The sequence below is a fragment of the Antedon mediterranea genome, chromosome 8, assembly GCF_964355755.1.
Source record: "Antedon mediterranea chromosome 8, ecAntMedi1.1, whole genome shotgun sequence".
Taxonomy (NCBI): Eukaryota; Metazoa; Echinodermata; class Crinoidea; order Comatulida; family Antedonidae; genus Antedon; species Antedon mediterranea.
The window spans coordinates 23,448,911-23,472,882 of NC_092677.1; the positions used below are offsets into that span (position 1 = coordinate 23,448,911).

Consider the following 23,972-nt stretch of genomic DNA (forward strand, 5'->3'; position numbering starts at 1 on the left):
TGCTAGGCAACCAAGTACGATGACGTCAGGTCTGGTAGAATCAACCATTTAAATTGTGGGGAACTTAAATGTTAAATTAAGTTAAAATTAAACCAGTTTTAGTATTTTCATTAATCATTATGAAAATATAGCAATTAGTTAATGAAAGAAAAGGACTACAATACTATATTTTATTATCGAATAAGGGCAAATTAACAACGTTGTATTTTTATCATTTTATCTTCCTATTATTTTACTTGAGGGCGTTCTACATTTTTTTCACAACAAAAAGTATACCCGAACTTACTGTCTTTCGTAATCAAATAATTATATACAACTTTTATCTAAACTTAACTAAGAAGCATTATTTATTGGTAATTTATCTAAACAAACCTACAGTATAGCTTACTTGCTTCATCTTCGTAATAGAGTAGGCCTACTGTGGTAACATAATAATATAATATCCCGTTTTAAGTAGGCTTAATCGGGCGGGAGTAGACCTACAAACAAGCTTATTAATATTAATTTGCCTATATTATTTTTTATTTCAGCAACAAACAATGTTCACATCTATCACACCTTATTTGAAATGTATATAAACTATAGTTGTTTTATTTAATTCATGTTTTCATCATGATTGTTTGATTAAGTTCAATGAAATTTACATAAACACGGATGTAAATTGTATTTAATGTACGATCGTAATCATCCTATCAACAAACAAATAACATCGTGTAAATTATTCACACCTTTTAATGCTCATGACATCAAGAAATACGATGGAAATACATGTAAAGACAACAAAAGTACAATTCTGAGATCATGAGAAAATTCCTCCGTGGTGTGATCTGAGCGTGAACAAAATGATCCTTGGTTATTTATTACACATTGTTTAATGACATTTAAAATGTCCTAAAATCATCAAATATGTTGTAATTTTAGGCCCTAAACTTTCTAAAACATATTTATTATTTGATATTTCACTATTATAGAAACATCTCCATTGGTTGGATGTATTGGAACATTGAATCAATTCAATTTAATCATTTCCAATGTTAGATGTTATTACTTATACATTCCGTTTTATATGTGAAATTTCTGGTTTCGCCACGAGCTGGATCACTGTAAACGTTGTTAAAATGTTTTAGGCTATCAATACTAATTTGTTCCAATACCATATTTTGTTTAAGATGTTAAGACGTTTAAAAATACGATAGGCCTACTCTGCAATCTAAGGCTTAAGAGCATCCATGGACACTGATATGATAATTATTAGCTAAGATAGACACATGTGAGTGTCATGGTCGTTTTCAGCGCGACTCACCCCAAACGATAGACCTAGGCTAACACATCTCAAGCGTATTTAAGAATACGCACATATGCTTCTTCAGCAGGACAATTCAGTTTTGCCAGGTTCTTTATTCCATGTACGAACTTATCGTTTAGGCCTAGATAAGAAACAGAATTGATGACAGTAAAGTTTTACTTTAGACCAAATGCTAGTGTACGTAGGTTGTTTGGGTCACATTCCACGAACTGAAAGCAGAAGAAAATAAATTACAACTAAATTGATGTTTAAAACTTACAATTATTTTCAAATATTCCGTAGTGAGTGTCTTCGATACGATCGGCGGTTGAGCACGGTAGTGATGATGATACATTGTTTCTGATTGGTCAGTAGTTTAGTCAGGACAAAAAAAAAATGAATACGATAAAGGCATGCGCATAATGTTACGATGACGTCATGCGCTAAAATTCACTACTTTTAAACTAAATAATTTGATTATTTATTGTTTCCTCTGGAAGTAAGGAATCAGAATTTTAACATGGACCTATAAATATAATTTTTAGATAGTTGATTTTATGGCATGCACGTCGCCCTCTTTTACGCCTAGCCTTTAAACTGGTTTGCAGAGGGATTTTTTATTCGAGTCTTTATTTAAAAAAAAAAATTAATAAATACACATTGATACGGAAAAAATACATAAATACACATTATTATGCTTTTGCCAATTAGTTTATGTAACTGTATTGTATAATCATTTAAAAGACCATGTTTTCTTAAAATATATGTTAAATCGGACTGTGAATTCCAAATTAGTATACTCGATAAAAATATTCGACACTCTCTTAAGCGTGGTTCCCACTAGCGACGCAACGCAAGGACGTAACGCAACGCAAGTGAATTGACCAATCACAAGCGATGGCTTATTCGCTTGTGATTGCTAACTGTCTATAACTTCGCTTGTTATTGGTTAAAACGCTTGCGTTGCGTTTACGTCCTTGCGTTACGTTCTAGTGGGAACCAAGCTTTAGACCGCGCCTGTATAGTTCGAAATTACAAAGTTATGAATTCGAAGGCATTTATAAATTGATATGTATTGATCATAGGATAAAAACAATAGCTGTAAAAAATATAAAACATGCGGCCATCTTCCTCTTTCGTGGGGGAAAACCCACAGCAGATGTTTGACGTATGATTTGGTTATTCAGCAGGCTATTATCTATCTAAAAGTTACTCCAACATTAATGTCATTTTTATTGTTCCGCGATGTCAGTCTCATTATTCTCAAAGTGGGTTTTTACAAAAAAATTGTAGGGCTACAGTATTCCAAATCTTCAAAAAGTAGTTCCGGCTAGGGACAATGACAGCATTAAAAACAACTGCAATTTAGTGACGGATGATAAATACTTAATACTTCATTGAAAGATTTCAATTCATTTTGAATAATAATATGTCAGTAACATTTATGTGTAAATCCGGAATAAGGCATTAGTTAGAAGCCACCTTATGTAACCATGAACGTATTTATTATACGTCCGTGATGTAAATGGTGACAGTGTGTGCCGACTTGGTAAAAAATCGCCGTCACCCCATCGACGCTTTGCATATTCATCAACTGGTGATTCCAGGAAGAGTTCAATGAGCCATCATAAAGTTTTAAAATCAACGTATGGGAAAAAAGGAATCTACAACCTTTCGTTTGTTTAATAAGAAACTTTATTTGAATAATGTTTGACCTTGGGTAAACTGCCAAAGACCTTTTTTTTTATAACTTTATGATCATTAGAAACAAATCAATTTAATGTTATCTTCTACTTTATACAATATTTAAACCTGCCTATATTAGTAGGTCTTATACCATTCGACTGCCGAATTGCACTATGGTACCTTTACTTATTTTACATACAGTTTACGGGTTGTAGTTTTTGAAAGGGACTACAGCATTGGAAAATACTTTCAACACGTTTCTTATGTAACAAAATAAATATAAAAACTACTATGTTTTGAAAGTTAAAAGTGCAGTCAAGCTGTACTATTATTGGTGGAATTTGTGAAATAACAATACTCGTTCTATTGCTGGTATGTTCTCACAAGTCGGTAATAATAAACTCTATTAATATGTGGGAACTTCAAGCGAGATTGGCTTTAGACAATACTTGGCCAAATTCATTGGATACTTAGACGGAATGAATCTGAACCTAACATGTTTACATAAATCACCATATAAAATGAACAATTAACAAAACTTAACCAAGCATAAGAAGTATTCATTAAACATCAAGATATCAACTTCTTAAATATTAAGTAACAAATACCTGTTTAAATACCTCATAATTGAGTATACAATATAATAAGTACACAGCTAAATTTGGGAACAATACGCAACCTTTTGATGAAACAAAAGATTGCAATGGCAAACCTTATGCCTGCGGAATTTCAAGACAAAAAGACAAAATACCCATACAACCAAGGGTTTAATACTAAATAAAAGGCTACAAAACAATAACTTATGTTAAATTAGGCTTAACAATAATTGTTGGCAAGTTATCTTTTGAAACAAAATAAAAAACAAGTTTTTATTTTAAATTTATTGTTTTTGGTATTAAGAGATAACTCTCTTGTACAGTAACATAGTATTTATAGTATTACAAGTATATATAGTTGTATATACAATTATGAAAATTTAAATCATATGTTTCAATTTTTAGGTAATCAAACCAATATCCAAGGTATTGAATCAAGGCATACTGTGGGCATTCATGTATTCAATAAGAATATTCATTATTATTAGAGTGTAAGCCTACAATATCAAGGTTTTATTGTACACTCATAATAATGGAATTGGTTGCATTATTTCATTGTTACCTGGTAACAAGTGAGTTTGATACAAAAATCAAATATTTCTAAATTTATTTACATGTAAATAATAGCTATATACAGTATAGAATAACCAACAATTTATGATTGAAAAGTTATATCATAGATATAAACCTTGTCTTAAAATATAAACAGAACTAACTTTTTAAGAGCAATACATTTAAAGAACAGTTTATTCAATCAAATTCACATAGTGAATGACTGATAAAACTATGTACATGTAGTGGCACTGTAGAATGGTGGTTGACCAAACACAATTGAGTTATATGTTCAAATCTTGGAACAGTCCGTAGACCTAGAAACATATTTTTCTTATGACCAATAATATAAATTTGCTCTTGATATAATGGTACAACCCACCATTAAAAAAAAAATCTTAGTTTTCTAGTCACCCATCATCGGATCTAGAAAACTAAGACCTGAGATATCTTGGTTTTCTAGATCTAGAAAGATATCTAATACCCCTTTCACACCAAAAGCAAAACTCCGGAGACACCCCGGAGTTGACGCCCCCCTGTTTGGTGTGAAAGGTAAAATCAAGCAACTCCGTTGTTTAAAACTGCGGGGTTGAACAGCTGAACATTCTCCGGAGAGCGAACTGCGGGGACACCCCGGTGTTTTGGTGTGAAAGGTACCTTAGGTCATAGTTAGACACCCCTTTATACTGTACAAAAGTTTCTACTTGTGACGTCACATTAAAAAAAAAATTTCCCCCATTTCTTAGGGCTGTTTTCTATGCCTTATCAACATCTCCGAAATTTACTATTACAGTCAGTGGTATGTAATAGTGTATACTACGTGTAGACATAACATGAAACTTTTTGGAACCCTTTCATATCATCTTTAAGGACGGTTCCAGCAGAGGATCTTGCCTACTTAGGTGGACTAATGCGCCGGGTTATCTCACACTCAGCTGTTGTTTCTACTACTAATAATGTCTCCCCTTGTGTGTTAAGTTCAGTACAACCATTTCTATAAATATATTGCTCTTTCCCCCTACAAATCATACTAAAATCATACTAAATCATATCAAATCATCATATCAAATCATACTAAAAAATATTCGTTGTTTTACCTATCAGCACAACAATCAGAAACAATACTACGGTATTATTGATTTGGCAAAATCATCGTTGATTTATGAAAATAAAATTACATTAAACATTGAAACTATATATAATTCGAAATAAACTATACAAAATAATGTAAACAAATAATGACATGCTTAGACAAGCACACTTGACAGATGGTGGAAGCATGAAAAACAATATAAATATTACAACTTATTTATCTAAAATAAAATATGTATTTCTTTTACAATACTATACATAGCATTTTTCATTCATTAAAAAGCACTATTTTTTTTTTAAAACTGTTACTAAATAATAGTAAATAGTGTCATAAGTAGGATGTCAATATAATATTACAGATATCTGTTGGTACAAACAAGTTTTGGTGTTTTGTAATGGGAATGGAATTGAAATTATCAAAAACACCTACATATCCAATTGTAAAATTTCTTTGATAAAAATAATATTTTTAAAAATCCACTCAAATGACATCATGAACAATAAAATCATCACAATATTATTGCTCTTACTAATCATGACATCATTCAATTGGACTTGTGAAAACATTATTTTTATCAAAGACAATGTAAAGGTTATCGGAAGTTCTATAGATGAAAACTTTTCTAATTTACTTTATGTAAGAAAATGCATAATTATTTATCTAGCTATTGTTATCATCTTAGTATAAATGGGCCTTAAAGTTTTTTGTTTAAACACTGATAAACATGAGATGATATAGAATTAAAGCTCTGTCTACACTATCACTAGTTTGACAAAAACAAGTGTGATGTGCCCAAATATGGTACAACATAATTGTGTCCATATATGGTTTGTCACAAGCCTGATAGCGTAAACAGAGCTTTAGATGTGTGTGATGATTAATATAGACAGTTTTGGTACCCCATGATGTATGGAGTTCGGACAAAAACTGTTGAACTTCTCTACAATATGCTTAGATCATGGAGGAAAAAATATTATTATTTTTTCCTCCATGCTTAGATCAAAGGAGTAAGCACTACATAATGTGTTGCACTGCAAATCTTATACTGTATATTCAATTCAATTCAGATAACAATTCAATTCAATTCAATTTCTCCATGATCATATGTTACAAGAAAACGATAATATTTTGATACATTACCAGCTACAAGTTGTTGATGTCAAGTTAAAATATCAACTCATAATATTTTGATACATATGTCCTTCTACTAAGGTATCCAGTTGGTAATCAATGGAGGTATAAATCTTAATAATACAGTATGTGATACATCATTATTGTAGGTGCTTTCCATTTTGATATCAAGTTAACCCAAAACTGACAATATTTCATTTTGATGAATGTGACATTTATGATTATTGTTGGCAAATAGTATTCAGGATATTCCACATGAATTTAGGCTAAACCTACATAATGTATTGGTACAACAGTAAATGAGATTGATAGTATTTTTGTTTATACAACTTGTTCTAGTTTTTACTTGCACATGTCTGTACAGTATTACAATGTAGGTCTCCTATTGATGATCATCAAGTGTTTACCACTGGACATTTCTTATTCCTATCATGACCAGTGGAAATCAAAGATATTCACTCTTAAAGTCTCAATCACACTGGAGGCGTTTTTTGAAAATTTATCCAACCCAATTAATTTGACCAACAAAGCCAATCCAAACACTGGCTACCAAAAGCATCCATCTTGAGTAAAGTTACAATGGTTAAATCATGGAGGTTATACTGTACCTCCATGGTTAAATTTACTATTTTCCAGTTCAGTGCGAACAAGGCTTAAACAAGGCTTTAGTTAAAGTTACCATGGTTAAATTTACTATTTTCAATACTAGTGCGAACAAGGCTTTAGGTACATAAATAAATACAGCAGCATGTTACAAACACTAACATCTGAATTGTACAGCATGTGTGCACATACCTACAGTGGTATAAATTTCATTCCATCATTAATTTTAGCGTGACCCTAAACTCACCTCTGATGAGGTCAATCATGTGACAATTTCACAAATCAAATCAATAGAACTATTTTATTTTTCCTGTAAAAAATTATTAAAAAATACAAATATGAATTTTATTTTAGATTAATAGTGTACATACACTTAAACATATATTTGTTACATATATTTTCCACAAAACAGATGTTATTCATTACAACTTGCATGAGATGGAAAGATTTGGATCACGACAGTGGGTTGTATGCAGGACAAACCACAGGTCGATGACTTTTTAAGTTTGAAAATAGATTATGAATCAAACAGTTGCATAGGGCTGGTATTTATTGTATGTTAAGAGGAACCTTTTTATGGACTAATGTATTTGGTAACGTTGCCAAAAGTTGCAATAATACATTCTTTCCTTTAGTGGTTAAAGCAAAAATGTGGTTCTTTAGAAATGTTGGTACTGGGATGAAATAGATAAAGAAGATGATTGAAAATGTTCATCTGGTTTGTAGTAATAAGTTACTAGAAATGTTCTAAATGTTCTAGGTGTCAATCTGTTTGATGATAGATCGTCATTAGTTCTGAAGAAGCTGTCCGATCAGGACAGCGAAACTGTCAAGGTTACTTTATATACTAATTGTTGGTTTGAAAAAAAGAACATTTCTACAAGAAAAAGAAGAGTCTTAAAGGTAGAGTGTTATCTACACGGTGCAACCGAACTAGGGCGTGGTTAACCGTTAGACAGCTATTACGCCTTGCATTTAGTTAATTGCGCAAGCAGAGGCTAAATTATCGATTAGATTACCGAACGGTACACCTTAATGCATCAGTGAATTTAATGCCGACCAATGAACACACAAACACGATCTATGATAACAAACGGTGCATCTTAAAGATGAGTAATTTTGACATTAAACAATGAATAGGTGACGGCGAAAAGTGTTGACGAAACAGTTTAAAAGTCACACATTACCGTACATTTGTTAGGTAAGCAAATCTAATGCCGGGAGTCTGACCGTGATGATCAAAATATAATTCTTTATGGATCTTCACAATGCTGATAAGTTAATGTAAAATGGCAACAGTTTAACTTACAATGTAACAATATGGTGTACGTACCAAAATATAATGTAAAAAGAATCATATTGCGTTTACAGGTCGAGTTTACTTTACAACTACCAATGAGAGGCAGTGTGAAGATACCTGATGCCAAGTGGCGTACATAGTCTTGGTATCTTAGACATAATACTGTAAAGCCTTTGTTCAACCATGGATTTAATACCTGGACTGGAACAGTGATCCTTTGCCTACAGGTAAGCTGGGGTATTATTCTTCACATAGTTGATGGCTATATACACCTTATCTTTATTAAAATAAATAAACAGTCTGTAAACTCTCATTTTATCAGTTTTAAATAGAATTAAATCAGATATTGTACAGCAGTTGAATACAGGTATGGTAAAAATCTAATGATTCACAGTTTGAATGGGTACTCAGGTACCCAGTCATTTTCTGTTTGTAAAAATAATTTTGTAGGCTTTTGGATGATTTAATTGTAATTCAACGGTAAAAAATAATAATTAATACTTGAAATATTTTTAAAAGTACCTTTAAATGTAATGGGGAAATAATAGGCTTAATTCATGTTATTCAGTTTCATCACGTTTAAAAAACATGTATATGACGCACATTGTTTCCAAAATCAATTATAAAACCACTATCTTTGATGTCATCCGTATTGTTATTTTAAGTTCTTGGTACTGTATCTATATTTTGTCAGTATCATAGGAATATTCAGGAATACAGCATCACATGTGTTGCCTAGTACCATAGACCATAACGTAACACTTAACCTAACCTTACACAATACAAGCAACACATGTGATACAAATGAGATTCTGTATTTACTAAATATTCCAATAGAGGGCAAATCTTAGCGTGTGGAGATACAGCACTGACAATTGTGTACATTAGTTTTGTTTTTACTGTAAACAATATTTATTTGTAGCAATATCAAAGTAAATTCTATTGGATGACATTTTGATTGCTTGCATATTTTGTATCATCCCTATGATAGTAATTGTAAAGCAATTACAGGTAGTAACACTCTCTCAAGGTGGAATGTTAATGGTCAGATTGAGAACAAGGTGTCAATTTTTGTCTCCTCTTCTTATTTTACATCTAAATAAGATCATACAGTAGAACTCTATTAAAAAGACACTATTGGGACCCAACAAAGTTTCCCTGTAATATGGGTGGCCCCATGAATGGGGGTTGTCTCCACCCGTTTCACATCACATAGCAGAATTTACAGACACCAAGGCATAGGGTTTCACCATGGCTAGTATGGTGCGCGCTTGGAGATCACCATAACGACCATGGTATACGCTCCGATCTGTAAACTCCAGAGATTTGCTAGCCGATGTGAAAGAGGTATTATATGTTTGTGTAAATATGTAAATTATTTAGTAGATTACAGTCAATAAAAACAATTTTAATGACAAAATATATGATGCCTTTAAAATTAATATACAATTCTAATTGAAATATGAGTTGTTTGAACTCCACTTAGATAAATTTAATAAGTGGAAAAATAATTCTTATTGCTACAATACTATACATCTTACTACATAAAAAGGAATGTTCAACTATCAGGAATTAACTAATGTACAGTAATAATAAGTTACCGTGGCACACATTTTTACAAATCTACCATAGTAAAAACTGTTGATTAATTATCAGAATATATATTTACTACTGTATTTGCTAGCTAAAGAAAACCTACTATACAAGAAATCATGAAAACATTGTTAAGAGATTTGTAACTTTTTGGTTGGCAGGTGTTTCATCTACTGTAACTCTCTCTCCATTTTTTCTGTTTTTAGCACAATCCAGAGCATAGTGGGTAACAAAAAGTTAGCTTTACAATTGTCCTTGCTCTAATTAACAAATAAAATAAACATCTAATAAATAATGCTGCCAAGAGTTGACAAGTTGCTTGTTGTTTTGATATTTGTTTTGGTGTCATGACAAAATGTACACAAATATATTCATATAATTGATCACTATAGTATTATTATCACAGTATTATAGAGTAAAGACAGTTCAGTACTAATAAAACAAACATTCTTTTGAAGAAAATTGCCTTCAAAGTAATATGCCAAACAGCACTTGAACATAGGGCCTGTTCACACCAAAGAAGTTTAATGCTTTCGTATCATACGTGATGTACAACTCCATAGGACTGAACCACCTCTTACGACACTGATCTTTGTTACGGTACAAAATTAGTGTATGACGTTTATGATCTGAATGTCGTGCATCAACGATTTTGACATCCAACATATCAATCAAAGCTATTCCTGCATACTATATGTTCGCCCCAATGTGTGGAACTTCAGAATGCGCTACTTGCTGTTACGACGCTATGACCGTGATACAAACACATTTCTCCATGGATTTGAACATATAGCCAGACATAAAACTTTTCATATACTGCAATTTATGTAAAAAGAATGACAATACAATAGTAAATGGAACTTATTTTATCAGAACAACAAGCATACATAAATAAAGTTTAGAAATAATACCATCTCTCTAAAAGTAACCTTATATCAATAATCTGAACTTATTTATGTGATTGGAGCACCATGCAATTCTTTTCTAAATGAATAAGTCACATGTTTAAATTCATTTCTGCGACAGATATTACATCAGGTTATAAATCAATTAATTTTCTATATCACATTCATCATTTTCACATTTTGTTTTTCCATGATCAGTATCAACGTCATACAAAATTTTGGGTTTTCCCCGATGCTATAACTTGTATTTATTCTCTTTACCAGACGCTATTTCTTGCGATTCGCGAACGCTTGTTTTACTCCCTAACCCGTCTAACTCCTGTTGCGGTATTCGCCGTTTGCCGGAACGGCCGGATATCCGTGAACGTGTGGATTTATTTGACTGAGTTGAGTGTGTAGATTTAGTGCTTCTGCTGCGTGTTGATGTGCGTTTTAGCCAGTTCTGACTGATTGATCGATGCAAGTTCTTCAGACTAGATTGTCCAGCATTTGTTACAATCCATGGATGTTTTAATGCTTGAGCGCATGTCAGTCGTTCAGCTGGATTTGTACGTAGTAATTTATCGATGAAATCCTTAGCGGCAGCAGACACATCTTTCCATGGCTGCAAGAAATCAATTGATATTATTTATTAATAATCTAGTATCGGATCAAGGACATACTGAGGCTCCATCACAGTAAACATTAGTTAACAATGTAACAACATTTGAAAACCTGCAAAAAACACATTAACACTTTGACTGCCAAACACGAAGATTTCCACGTTTGGAAACACAATTCTTGGCTGCCAAACACGAAGATCTCCACGTTTGCAAACACAATGCCTGACTACCAAACACAGAGATATTCTGGTATTTACGCTAATTGTATTACCAGTATTTTTAGTTGCGTACACACGTGACTTTATAGCTCACTAAGTCGGTCGGTCAGTAAACACTAACTCAAATTTGCGCACGCAACTGCAGCCGTGTATATGGCCTTGTTCACTAAGTGACCAGTATCAGGGGCGTGTGTAGGATTTATTTTTACACGCACCTGAGTATCACTCAATGAACCTGTTTGGCATTGATATATTATATTCATTTACCATTGGCCGAGTCCCGCAACGATTTCAACCAACATTAGGCCTGGTGTCTTATCATGTGGATTTTGGCGGAAACCATGACATGAAATTAATGATTTATAAAATGTAGTCAATGTTTAGATAATGATTTGTTTATTAATGTAATGTTTACTCTGTTTGATATTTTGATAATTATGATGTCCTACACAAATTTGTGAATATCTTGACTCTGTCGTGCAAATCTTTGAAGTAAAACTCAAAAAGTGAGTTCATTTTATTGTTATGATTCACATATATTGTGATTTTAATAAGTATCTTGGTAACACTGTTAAGCTGAAATGTTTATTGTTCTTTTAGTCTTTATTACATATCAATCTGATCCCATACATACTTTCAACCAGCTTGGTAAAAATATTGAAATTGGCTAAAAATGTCAGCAGTGACCGGTAGAAACCCATGGCAGTCAAAGTGTTAAACATATATCTGTCAACAATGACAAACAAACATAATATTATTACCACATATATATTTGAGTGTTTAAGCATGATTAGGCTGCTTATTGAAATATAAAAATTAATAAAATAATCAATTGTTTAACTTCAACAACAAGTTATTTAATATCAGAATTGATATAAACACAATACAGTATATCATTCAAAAAAGGGATATTAGCAATTTCTAAAACTTCTGAATATTGTTTTATTCATATTAAACAGTATTTAATTTGGTTATCAATTTTGAAGAAAATAAAAATACATAAAATGACTTTTTTTATCTATCGTGTATTAATTATTAACGTTTAAGTCAATAGTTATTTCACTAGACATAAGACATCAGAAAACGTCAATATCTTCAAAATACTTCTCAAAACAAATTGTACACAGAGGCATATTTACTGTTTAACTTTGACTAGCGCCTTTCAATATTACATATGGATACCAGTGCTATGCTGATTGATGAAAAAGCAAGCAACAGTGAAGAGAGTTGATGGACTACACTATAAGATTATCATTTCAGTTCTAATATTTAATATTATTAGATAAAAAAAAAATAATTACAATATATTGATTGATCCACATAAAGCGTAAAAAAAAATTTTTTTTTTTATTCAAGTATAGTTGCACATTTGCTGAGCAGGGACGACTTTAATTTTCAGTTTTAATAAGTCCTATTCCCTACGTTTTTTAGATCTAATTTAAGGTAACCAACTACATTAAATGTAAAAATAAATACTATAATATGGTCCTATTGCGATAAAAGTTTTCGTCTTTGAATGGTTAAAAATGTGAAAAATAAGTCGATTTTAATAATTTTAGCGCTATAAATACCAACATGCATTGAGCGCAAATTGATATTTTAGTTTTTCATCTGTGATTTACCTAATTTCGATCGATTGTGAAGGCCAACATAAATTGAAGAATCGTAATTTTTCAGCGAAAATACCAGGTTTCCCCCAATCTGTATTAAGGATTCTGGCAAAAACAGAAAGATAATTAATGCAGCAACTAGACGTCAAGCTAGGCCTATAGCTAGCGTACGATGTGCGTACGTTACTAGGTAGCTAAGCCTACAAAACTATAAGCCTTGCTAGGCTAGGCCTAAAGACCATACATGAGAGGACATTCACCGCGAGCTACTTAGGTAGTGCATTGTTTCTCTCTTTTTATAATAAATTACCATAAAACGTACATCTAAGACAAGGAATGACCTGGTTTAATGTTTTTAAAGTAATATATATGCATTATTTGTACAAAACATCAACAATTGTAGGGAATGGGTCTTCAAAAAATTTAATCAAATGACGTCATTCTCAATAAGCAACAATTCATACGATACTATTTATTGTCCTTATTGATTACAACATCATTAATCTATAATAGGTCTAGGTTGAAAACTTATCTAATTTTTTTTGGTTTTTTTAGGAGGAAAAATATATATTTATATAATATTTATCATCATTCACCGTCCAAGTATAAACAGATCTTAACCTTAATGTTGAAAGAAATTTCGTAGCCAGTGTGCAACCTGTTACCATCATACAGCTGTAGGCTCCAGCCACTCTAATGGCAAGATAGGTATATTACACCAAACAGGCTGTTACCAAACACTAACAATAGACTTCACAAACCACTCATTGCGTATGTTTCAGCCAATATACAACTTGAATCAAAATACATTTTACGCCTAAAATTAATGTCTCAAGTTGTAAATTATAAGATTTTTAATATAGATGCCAATATTGAAAAAAATAATTGTTGGCAAAAAATATACAGGTACATTCTTTGATATCAGAAATGGGATGCACAAACAATTTGTTATAGACGCATTTTTCTCAGCTAGATAAATTTGATAAAAAGTGATTTTCCTTCAGCAAGTAGAAAAAAAAATGTAATGCGTGCCATATAATTTTTATATGTGTTTTTTAAAAAGCAAAACGACATAATTATGAATTCTGAGCATACTCAAAAAAGGTATTTACTATAACCAATACTAATGGTTGACTATTAAACTGAGTGTATATATACTAGGACATGATGAAATAGATAGCTATTGACCTAAATATTTTGCCTTTAATGTTTTGATAGATGTTGGCTTTCTCACTATCTTTTAGTAAAGGTTCTCACCATTCAACAACTGTAATACCATGCTGAGGCTTAGGGTTAAATGTAACATCCCCAGCAATCTTATTAGAAAAATAACATCACAAAAATAATGCATTAGTTTGTCCGCAGGCTGAGGTGATTTCAGATTTCTGACTCAAAATGTTATTTTGTTTGTGGAATTTAATCATTGTACATGAAATGGGCCTACTGCAATTACTGTTACAGAAGCATGTTCCTTTTGTGAGGATAGAAAGTCAATCCAGCATCTATTCATCCATTAATAAGTGACCCCCAATTTAAAATTACAGGAACCTGAATACAATAGCGAATTCCCAATAAAAATGAATTAAGTCAAATTATGAATAAACAGGAGTTTGGCAGCCGAGTGGTTAGGATACTCGACTGTCATACAGAGAGACCCGGGTTCAATTCCCGACAACTCCCAGTTCACTCAGCTGTAAAATGAGTATCTGGTTGAAAATGCTAGGGAGAAAAAGGCGGCGTGGCACCCTACCACATAATGCCGAGGCTTAGTACAATGAGCTGTATGGAGCTCTGATAGATAAGAAAAAGCAATTATTCATAAAGAGAAAAGGTTGTAATGTAGGATTATGTACTGCAGGAAGCTGAATTATAGTAAGGTTATCTAAAGTAGCACAAATGCTCCAAATACTTGGTCAACACCAAAATTAAGTAGATGAACTGAAATAGCATGCGTACAAGACCCTGCACATGTTCCTAGTGCGCCACATAATATGAAAAAAAGGCATTTATTAGAGAACAAAGGCAAACACAGCGTGAAGCAAACCCACAGTATGAAGTTGAATTTGCCTGCTGATGCCTCGACAGACATTCTCCATCAATTCAATAAGAATTTATCTCCACTGGTGGGCATACCACGTCCAATTTTCTCGCAACTGATTACAAATGCGAGGCGGTGTAAAGGCACAGATGCCATAATCATGGTACAACAGCATTCTGGAAGAGATTACAGCCCAGTCTCTGTCCAAACAGCTCCTGCTAGGCCGGGCTGGGCACAGAAAGAGGTCAAGCTCTACTGACCTCTTTCTTGTCTGGATGGGAAATGTTTAAAAACAAAATGTACATTACACTCCCAGAAGCATGGTATTATCAGTGTGAAGAACAGCGGCACGAGCAAAATTAAATTATGCTAGCCACCTCATTAAAATTCTTACAAAATATTACTAAGGTTTAATTTAATAAAAGTTCTTTTGGAATGTTAGGCTTTTGTTTCAAATCTTTTGAGTAATTTACCTCCTGGTTCTTTACCTCATTTTCACATCTTGTTGCTTCACAATGAACATAATGGTGGAACTTATTGAGGTTATGAACTTTAGAACGTAGCACATCGAAAATTGTTTATTGAGGTTACAAACCCAACAATATAGCCTATGTTCTATCTATAAAGTTCTAGCTATGAAGTTGAAGTTTTCCTCGTACAGGAAAAGTTGCAGTATTTTATTATTGTAGTACATCGCAAAAGAGTTCCAATTCCAATATTCCTTTATTTATAGTCTTTTCGAACAATAAGAACATCAAACATAGCATAACTAAACATATTTACTTCATACCACAGTATTTACTTGACAAATTACAACTGAATTTAATTGCAAATATAATTTACCGAATCTATATATCTGTATTGAGTGAATATATCTAATATGAAGTCAAATTTGACAACATGACATGCTTGCATCTAAAAATGAAAATTAATATCAGTACCATGTACAGTACCACTGTATGACTTTATCATAAATTTCAATAAAATATGTATTACAGTAGGTAAATAGATGTCCTTAGTGACCTGAGGTGATATAAAATTGAGAATGCACACAAACTGCATTTTTGAATTTTTGCTTTTTGGTGAATAATTGGGATTCGACATGATTATTAGATCATGTTCCGAATATGAGTACTGTTTCAATAATATGACAGTATTATTTATATATACATGGAGCTACAGTAAATCGTTAACTTAACATCAGATTTGTATTCTTGGTGCAGTATATACATATGAATAAATAATTTTAATATTAACTAGACATGTAACTCGTCACTTTGACGAGTTTGGTTATCCGCCGCGCAAGTGGTGCAACATAAACATTAAGAGGATAGGTTGAGGACAAAAGGAAGTGTTCACGTTGGCATTATGACCTGAACTGAAGAATATGATATGTTGTTATTGCTGAATTTTATTATTTAAATTCATATATAGTATACACAGTATCTGTATCCATATCACATACAGTGTAGAATAGGTGAAATTACGGGACCCGCTATTTATTGCAATTTTTAACATGTTGACGGTTTTAAAATGAAACGCGAAGGTAGCAATTCCGAAAGGAAATTATCTCAGCAACAACGTATTAACGTGTAGAAGAAATTTGAATACGTGAAATATTGATGCGCGCTCTTTTAAATGTAATGAATTATGACGCAAAAGATGAAAATACGACCTTTTTTATTTAACTGGCCATATGATGACGTCACAACATCCGATTGGCAACATTTTTACATAATTTCGTATCTACAATCCAATAGCTTCCAGAAAAAGTTTTAATCGTGATTATCACATTTTATTCTTACGAGCTATAACAGATTAAAATTTACTGTAAAGATGAAATTGATGCCACACGTGATTTAAATTTTTAGGCATGACGACGTCAAAAAAATAAAAATATTTTTAACTCATGCGAAAGATAGTTGATTGACCTAGACAATATCAAAATCGGGGTGAAAATGGAAAACGGATAAGTGGAGATGCGCTCTATTCAATGTGATGAGCTATGACGAAAGATACAAAAATCCTAAATTTTATATTCGCGTGGCCATACGATGACGTCACAATGTCCGGTTAGCCATATTAATACCTGATCCGACATCTACAACTCATCTACTTCCAGAATATGTCATCCACAAAAAGTTGACCGTCTAGTTTAGAAATTACGACTGTTTAAAAAAAGGCATATTTTAAACGAATTGTTTAACCTTTTCATAAAAAACGCGCGCAAATTGTCCAATTCGACGTGCTCGTATGACGTATCTTTAAGTCGAAATTGTTTAAAATTTGGTAAAATTACTAGAAAAGGCTGGAAAAACATAAATTACGCGAAAAAAATACGTTTTCAATGCTACGTGCGCACCGCACACGTAAAAATGTGCGCACGCGTGGGAATTTTTGACATGCTTAAAACGACATGAAACGCGTAGAAAGTTGATTATAAATTAATTTTGCGCAATTTGAAATTTTAAATGCGCGTGCGCGCGTAACTTTGTGTAAAACACGCAATTTTTTTTCAACAGAAAGTTAGCGCATGATATAAATTAAACTTTTGCAAAGTTTCACTTTAAAATGTTATTTGGTTTTCGACATATGTTAAATACGAGAAAATCGTTAAATCGCGCGTACGTCACGTTGCGCAATTGTAAACGTCATGAAAAGCTTCGCATGACGACGTTACGTAAATGTCAAAATGTTAACATAGTTAACGAAATGTTATGTTTGCGAGTTTCAGAGAAAAGCGTTACACAAAAATCATACAGAAAGAAAGAAGAACTAGACATGAAACTCGTCACTTTGACGAGTTAGTTATCCGCACGACAAACGCCACGTGCACGTCATACGTTGGAATATTGCACACGGAAAAAGATTATGGCATTGTGACCTGAACTGAAGAATATGATATGTTTTTAGTGCTGAATTCTGTTATTTTGTGTCATATAGTATACACAGTATAATCTGTATACATATCACATACAGTGTAGAATAGGTGAAATTACGGGACCCGCTATTTATTCAAATTTTTAACATATTGACGGTTTCAAAATGAAACGCGAATGTAGCAATTTCGGAAGGAAATTATCTCAGCAACAACATATTAACGTGTGGAAGAAATTTGAACACGTGAAATATTGATGCACGTTCTTTTAAATGTAATGAACTATGACGCAAAAGATGAAAATACGACTTTTTTTATTTAACTGGCCATATGATGACGTCACAACATCCGATTGGCAAAATGTTTACATGATTTCGTATCTACAATCCAATAGCTTCCAGAAAACATTTTAATCGTGATTATCCCATTTTGTTCTTACGAGCGATAACAGATTAAAATTTACTGTAAAGATGAAATTAATGACCCAAGTAATTAACATTTTTAGGCATGATGACGTTACAAATATTAAAATATTTTTAGCTCATGCGAAAGGTAGTTGATTGACCTAGACAATATTAAAATCTCGGAGAAAATGGAATACGGATAAGCGTGATGCGCTCCATTGAATGTGATGAGCAATAACGAAAGAGACAAAAATCCTATATTTTATATTTGTGTGGCCATACGATGACGTCAAAATGTCCTGTTAGCCATATTAATGTATGATTTGATATCTACAACTCATCAACTTCCAGAATATGTAATAAAAATAACTTTCACCGTTTAGTTTAGAAACTACAACTGTTTAAAAAAAGGCATAATTTTGACGATTTTTTTAGCTTTTTGATCAAAAACGCGCGTAAATTTTCCAATTCGACGTGCTCGTATGACGTAATTTAAAGTCACAAATGGTTTTAAAATGGTAAAATTACTCTAGAAGGCTGGAAAAACATAATTCATGAGAAAAAAAGATGTTTTTCACGGTACGTGGCCACCGCGCGCGTAAAAAAATGCGTGCACGTGGGAATTTTTGACATGCGCGAAATGTCATGAGTCGTGTAAAAAGTTGATTAAAAATTAATTTTACGCATTTTGAAACTTTAAATGCGCGTGCGCGCGTAACTTCTTGTAAAACATGCCATTTTTAATCAATAAAAAGTTTGCACTTGATATGACTTAAATTTTCACAAAGTGTCAAAACTAAATTATGCTTGGTTTTTAGTCTATGAGCAATCATAAAAAATCATGAAATCGCGCGTAAGTCACGTTGCGCAACTCTGACGTCATTAAAAAATAGGAGGTGCACAACTTCACGTAAATGCCCATATGTTGACAAAGTTATGAAATGTTATGTTTACCCATTTTAGAGATACGCTCTGCACAAAAAGTGAGGGAGAAAGACAGAAGAATAATATAAAATTGAAACAGGACGATTACAAGGAGTTATCCGCTACTAAGCGGATAACTAACTAGACATGTAACTCGTCACTTTGACGAGTTTGGTTATCCGCCGCGCAAGTGGTGCAACATTAACATTAAGGGGATAGGTTGAGGACAAAAGGAAGTGTTCACGTTGGCATTATGACCTGAACTGAAGAATATGATATGTTGCTGAATTTTATTATTTAAATTCATATATAGTATACACAGTATAATCTGTATCCATATCACATACAGTGACATACATAGAATAGGTGAAATTACGGGACCCGCTATTTATTGCAATTTTTAACGTGTTGACGGTTTTAAAATGAAACGCGAAGTTAGCAATTCCGAAAGGAAATTATCTCAGCAACAACGTATTAGCATGTAGAAGAAATTTGAATACGTGAAATATTGATGCGCGCTCGTTTAAATGTAATGAATTATGACGCAAAAGATGAAAATACGACCTTTTTTATATAACTGGCCATATGATGACGTCACAACATCCGATTGGCAACATTTTTACATAATTTCGTATCTACAATCCAATAGCTTCCAGAAAAAGTTTTAATCGTGATTATCACATTTTATTCTTACGAGCTATAACAGATTAAAATTTACTGTAAAGATGAAATTGATGCCACACGTGATATAAATTTTTAGGCATGATGACGTCAAAAAAATTAAAATATTTTTAACTCATGCGAAAGATAGTTGATTGACCTAGACAATATCAAAATCGGGGTGAAAATGGAAAACGGATAAGTGGAGATGCGCTCTATTCAATGTGATGAGCTATGACGAAAGATACAAAAATCCTAAATTTTATATTCGCGTGGCCATACGATGACGTCACAATGTCCGGTTAGCCATATTAATACCTGATCCGACATCTACAACTCATCTACTTCCAGAATATGTCATCCACAAAAAGTTGACCGTCTAGTTTAGAAATTACCACTGTTTAAAAAAAGGCATATTTTAAACAAATTTTTTAACCTTTTCATAAAAAACGCGCGTAAATTTTCCAATTCGACGTGCTCGTATGACGTATCTTTAAGTCGAAATTGTTTAAAATTTGGTAAAATTACTAGAAAAGGCTGGAAAAACATAAATCACGCGAAAAAAATACGTTTTCAATGCTACGTGCGCACCGCACACGTAAAAATGTGCGCACGCGTGGGAATTTTTGACATGCTTAAAACGACATGAAACGCGTAGAAAGTTGATTATAAATTAATTTTGCGCATTTTGAAATTTTAAATGCGCGTGCGCGCGTAACTTTGTGTAAAACACGCAATTTTTTTTCAACAGAAAGTTAGCGCATGATATAAATTAAACTTTTGCAAAGTTTCACTTTAAAATGTTATTTGGTTTTCGACATATGTTAAATACGAGAAAATCGTTAAATCGCGCGTACGTCACGTTGCGCAATTGTAAACATCATGAAAAGCTTCGCTTGACGACGTTACATAAATGTCAAAATGTTAACATAGTTCACAAAATGTTATGTTTGCAAGTTTTAGAGAAAAGCGTGCCACAAAAATCATACAGAAAGAAAGAAGAGAAACTAGACATGTAACTCGTCACTTTGACGAGTTAGTTATCCGCACGACAAAGGCCACGTGCACGTCATACGTTAGAATATTGCACACAGAAAAAGATTATGGTAATATGACCTGAACTGAAGAATATGATATGTTGTTATTGCTGAATTCTGTTATTTTGTGTCATATAGTATATACATAATCTGTATACATATTACATACAGTGTAGAATAGGTGAAATTACGGGACCCCCCGTTTATTCCTATTTTTAACATGGCGACGGTATCAAAATGAAAAACTAAGACAGCAATTTGGGAAGGAAATTATCTCAGTAACAACATATTAACGTGCTGAAGAAATTTGAATACGTGAAATATTGATGCACGCTCTTTTAAATGTAATGAATTATGACGCAAAAGATGAAAATACGACTTTTTTTATTTAACTGGTCATATGATGACGTCACAACATCCGATTGGCAAAATGTTTACATAAATTCGTATCTACAATCCAATAGCTTCCAGAAAACGTTTTAATCATGATTATCACGTTTTATTCTGACGAGCTATAACAGATTGAAATTTACTGTAAAGACGAAAATAAGTGACCCACGTTATTTACATTTTTAGACATGATGACGTCATAAAAATTAAAATATTTTTAACTCATGCGAAAGATAGTTGATTGACCTAGATAATATAAAAATTGGGGTAAAAATGGAAAACAGATAATTGGAGATGCGCTCTATTAAATGTCATGCGCTATGATGAAAGATACAAAAATCCTATATTTTATATTCGCGTGGCCATACGATGACGTCACAATGTCCGGTTAGCCATATTATTACATGATCCGATATCTACACCTCATCAACTTCAAGAATATGTCATCCACAAAAAGTTGACCGTCCAGTTTAGAAATTACGACTGTTTAAAAAAAGGCATAATTTTGACAAATTTTAACGAATGTTTTACCTTTTTCATCAAAAACCCACGTAAATTATCCAATTCGACGTGCCCGTATGACGTAATTTTAAGTCTAAATCGTTTAAAAGTTGGTAAAATTACTACAAAAGGCTGGAAAAACATAAATCACGTGAAAAAAATTGTTTTCAACGCTACGTGCGCACGGCGCGCGTAAAAAAATGCGCACGCGTGGGAATTTTTTACCTGCTCAAAATGACATGAAACGCGTAGAAAGTGGATTAGAAATTGATTTTTCGCGTTTTGAAATTTTAAACGCGCGTGCGCGCGTAACTTCGTGTAAAACATGCCATTTTTTTTACAAAGTCAGTTAGCGCAAGATATAACTAAAACTTTTGTTAAGTTTCAATTTAAATTGTTATATGGTTTTCGATGTATGTTAAATACGCGAAATTCGTTAAAACGCGCGTAAGTCATGTTGTGCAATTCTGACGTCATTCAGAAATAGAAAAGCACAACTTCAGGTGAATACCCATATGTTGACAAAGTTATGAAATGTTAACTTTACACGTTTTTGAGATATGCTCTGCACAAAAATGACAGAAAGAAAGAATAATACAGACTAGACATGTAACTCGTCACTTTGACGAGTTTGGTTATCCGCCGCGCAAGTGGTGCAACATTAACATTAAGGGGATAGGTTGAGGACAAAAGGAAGTGTTCACGTTGGCATTATGACCTGAACTGAAGAATATGATATGTTTGTTATTGCTGAATTTTATTATTTAAATTCATATATAGTATACACAGTATAATCTGTATCCATATCACATACAGTGTAGAATAGGTGAAATTACGGGACCCGCTATTTATTGCAATTTTTAACATGTTGACGGTTTTAAAATGAAACGCGAAGGTAGCAATTTCGAAAGGAAATTATCTCAGCAACAACGTATTAGCGTGTAGAAGAAATTTGAATACGTGAAATATTGATGCGCGCTCTTTTAAATGTAATGAATTATGACGCAAAAGATGAAAATACGACCTTTTTTATTTAACTGGCCATATAATGACGTCACAACATCCGATTGGCAATATTTTTACATAATTTCGTATCTACAATCCAATAGCTTCCAGAAAAAGTTTTAATCGTGATTATCACATTTTATTCTTTCGAGCTATAACAGATTAAAATTTACTGTAAAGATGAAATTGATGCCACACGTGATTTAAATTTTTAGGCATGATGACGTCAAAAAAATTAAAATATTTTTAACTCATGCGAAAGATAGTTGATTGACCTAGACAATATCAAAATCGGGGTGAAAATGGAAATCGGATAAGTGGAGATGCGCTCTATTCAATGTGATGAGCTATGACGAATGATACAAAAATCCTAAATTGTATATTCGCGTGGCCATACGATGACGTCACTATGTCCGGTTAGCCATATTAATACCTGATCCGATATCTATAACTCATCTACTTCTAGAATATGTCATCCACAAAAATTTGACCGTTTAGGTTAGAAATTACGACTGTTTAAAAAAAGGCATATTTTAAACGAATTTTTTAACCTTTTCATAAAAAACGCGCGCAAATTGTCCAATTCGACGTGCTCGTATGACGTATCTTTAAGTCGAAATTGTTTAAAATTTGGTAAAATTACTAGAAAAGGCTGGAAAAACATAAAATACCCAAAAAAAATACGTTTTCGATGCTACGTGCGCACCGCACACGTAAAAATGTGCGCACGCGTGGGAATTATTGACATGCTTAAAACGACATGAAACGCGTAGAAAGTTGATTAAAAATTAATTTTGCGCATTTTGAAATTTTATATGCGCGTGCGCGCGTAACTTTGTGTAAAATACGCAATTTTTTTTCAACAGAAAGTTAGCGCATGATATAAATTAAACTTTTGCAAAGTTTCAAGTTGAAATGTTATTTGGTTGTCGAGCTATGTTAAATACGACAAAATCGTTAA

The 23,972-nt window shown here is 32.7% G+C and overlaps 1 protein-coding gene across 1 annotated transcript in view; it reads right to left on the reverse strand.

Moving 5' to 3' along the window:
* Positions 1-10,945: 10,945 nt before the first annotated feature.
* LOC140057298 (serine/threonine-protein kinase H1-like) overlaps positions 10,946-23,972 on the reverse strand; it is a 34,535-nt gene continuing 21,508 nt past the window's right edge. Inside the window, exon 2 of the mRNA XM_072102893.1 lies at positions 10,946-11,348. Coding sequence (XP_071958994.1) covers positions 10,980-11,348 — 369 coding nt within the window. The 3' untranslated portion in view covers positions 10,946-10,979. The remainder of the gene's footprint in view (positions 11,349-23,972) is intronic.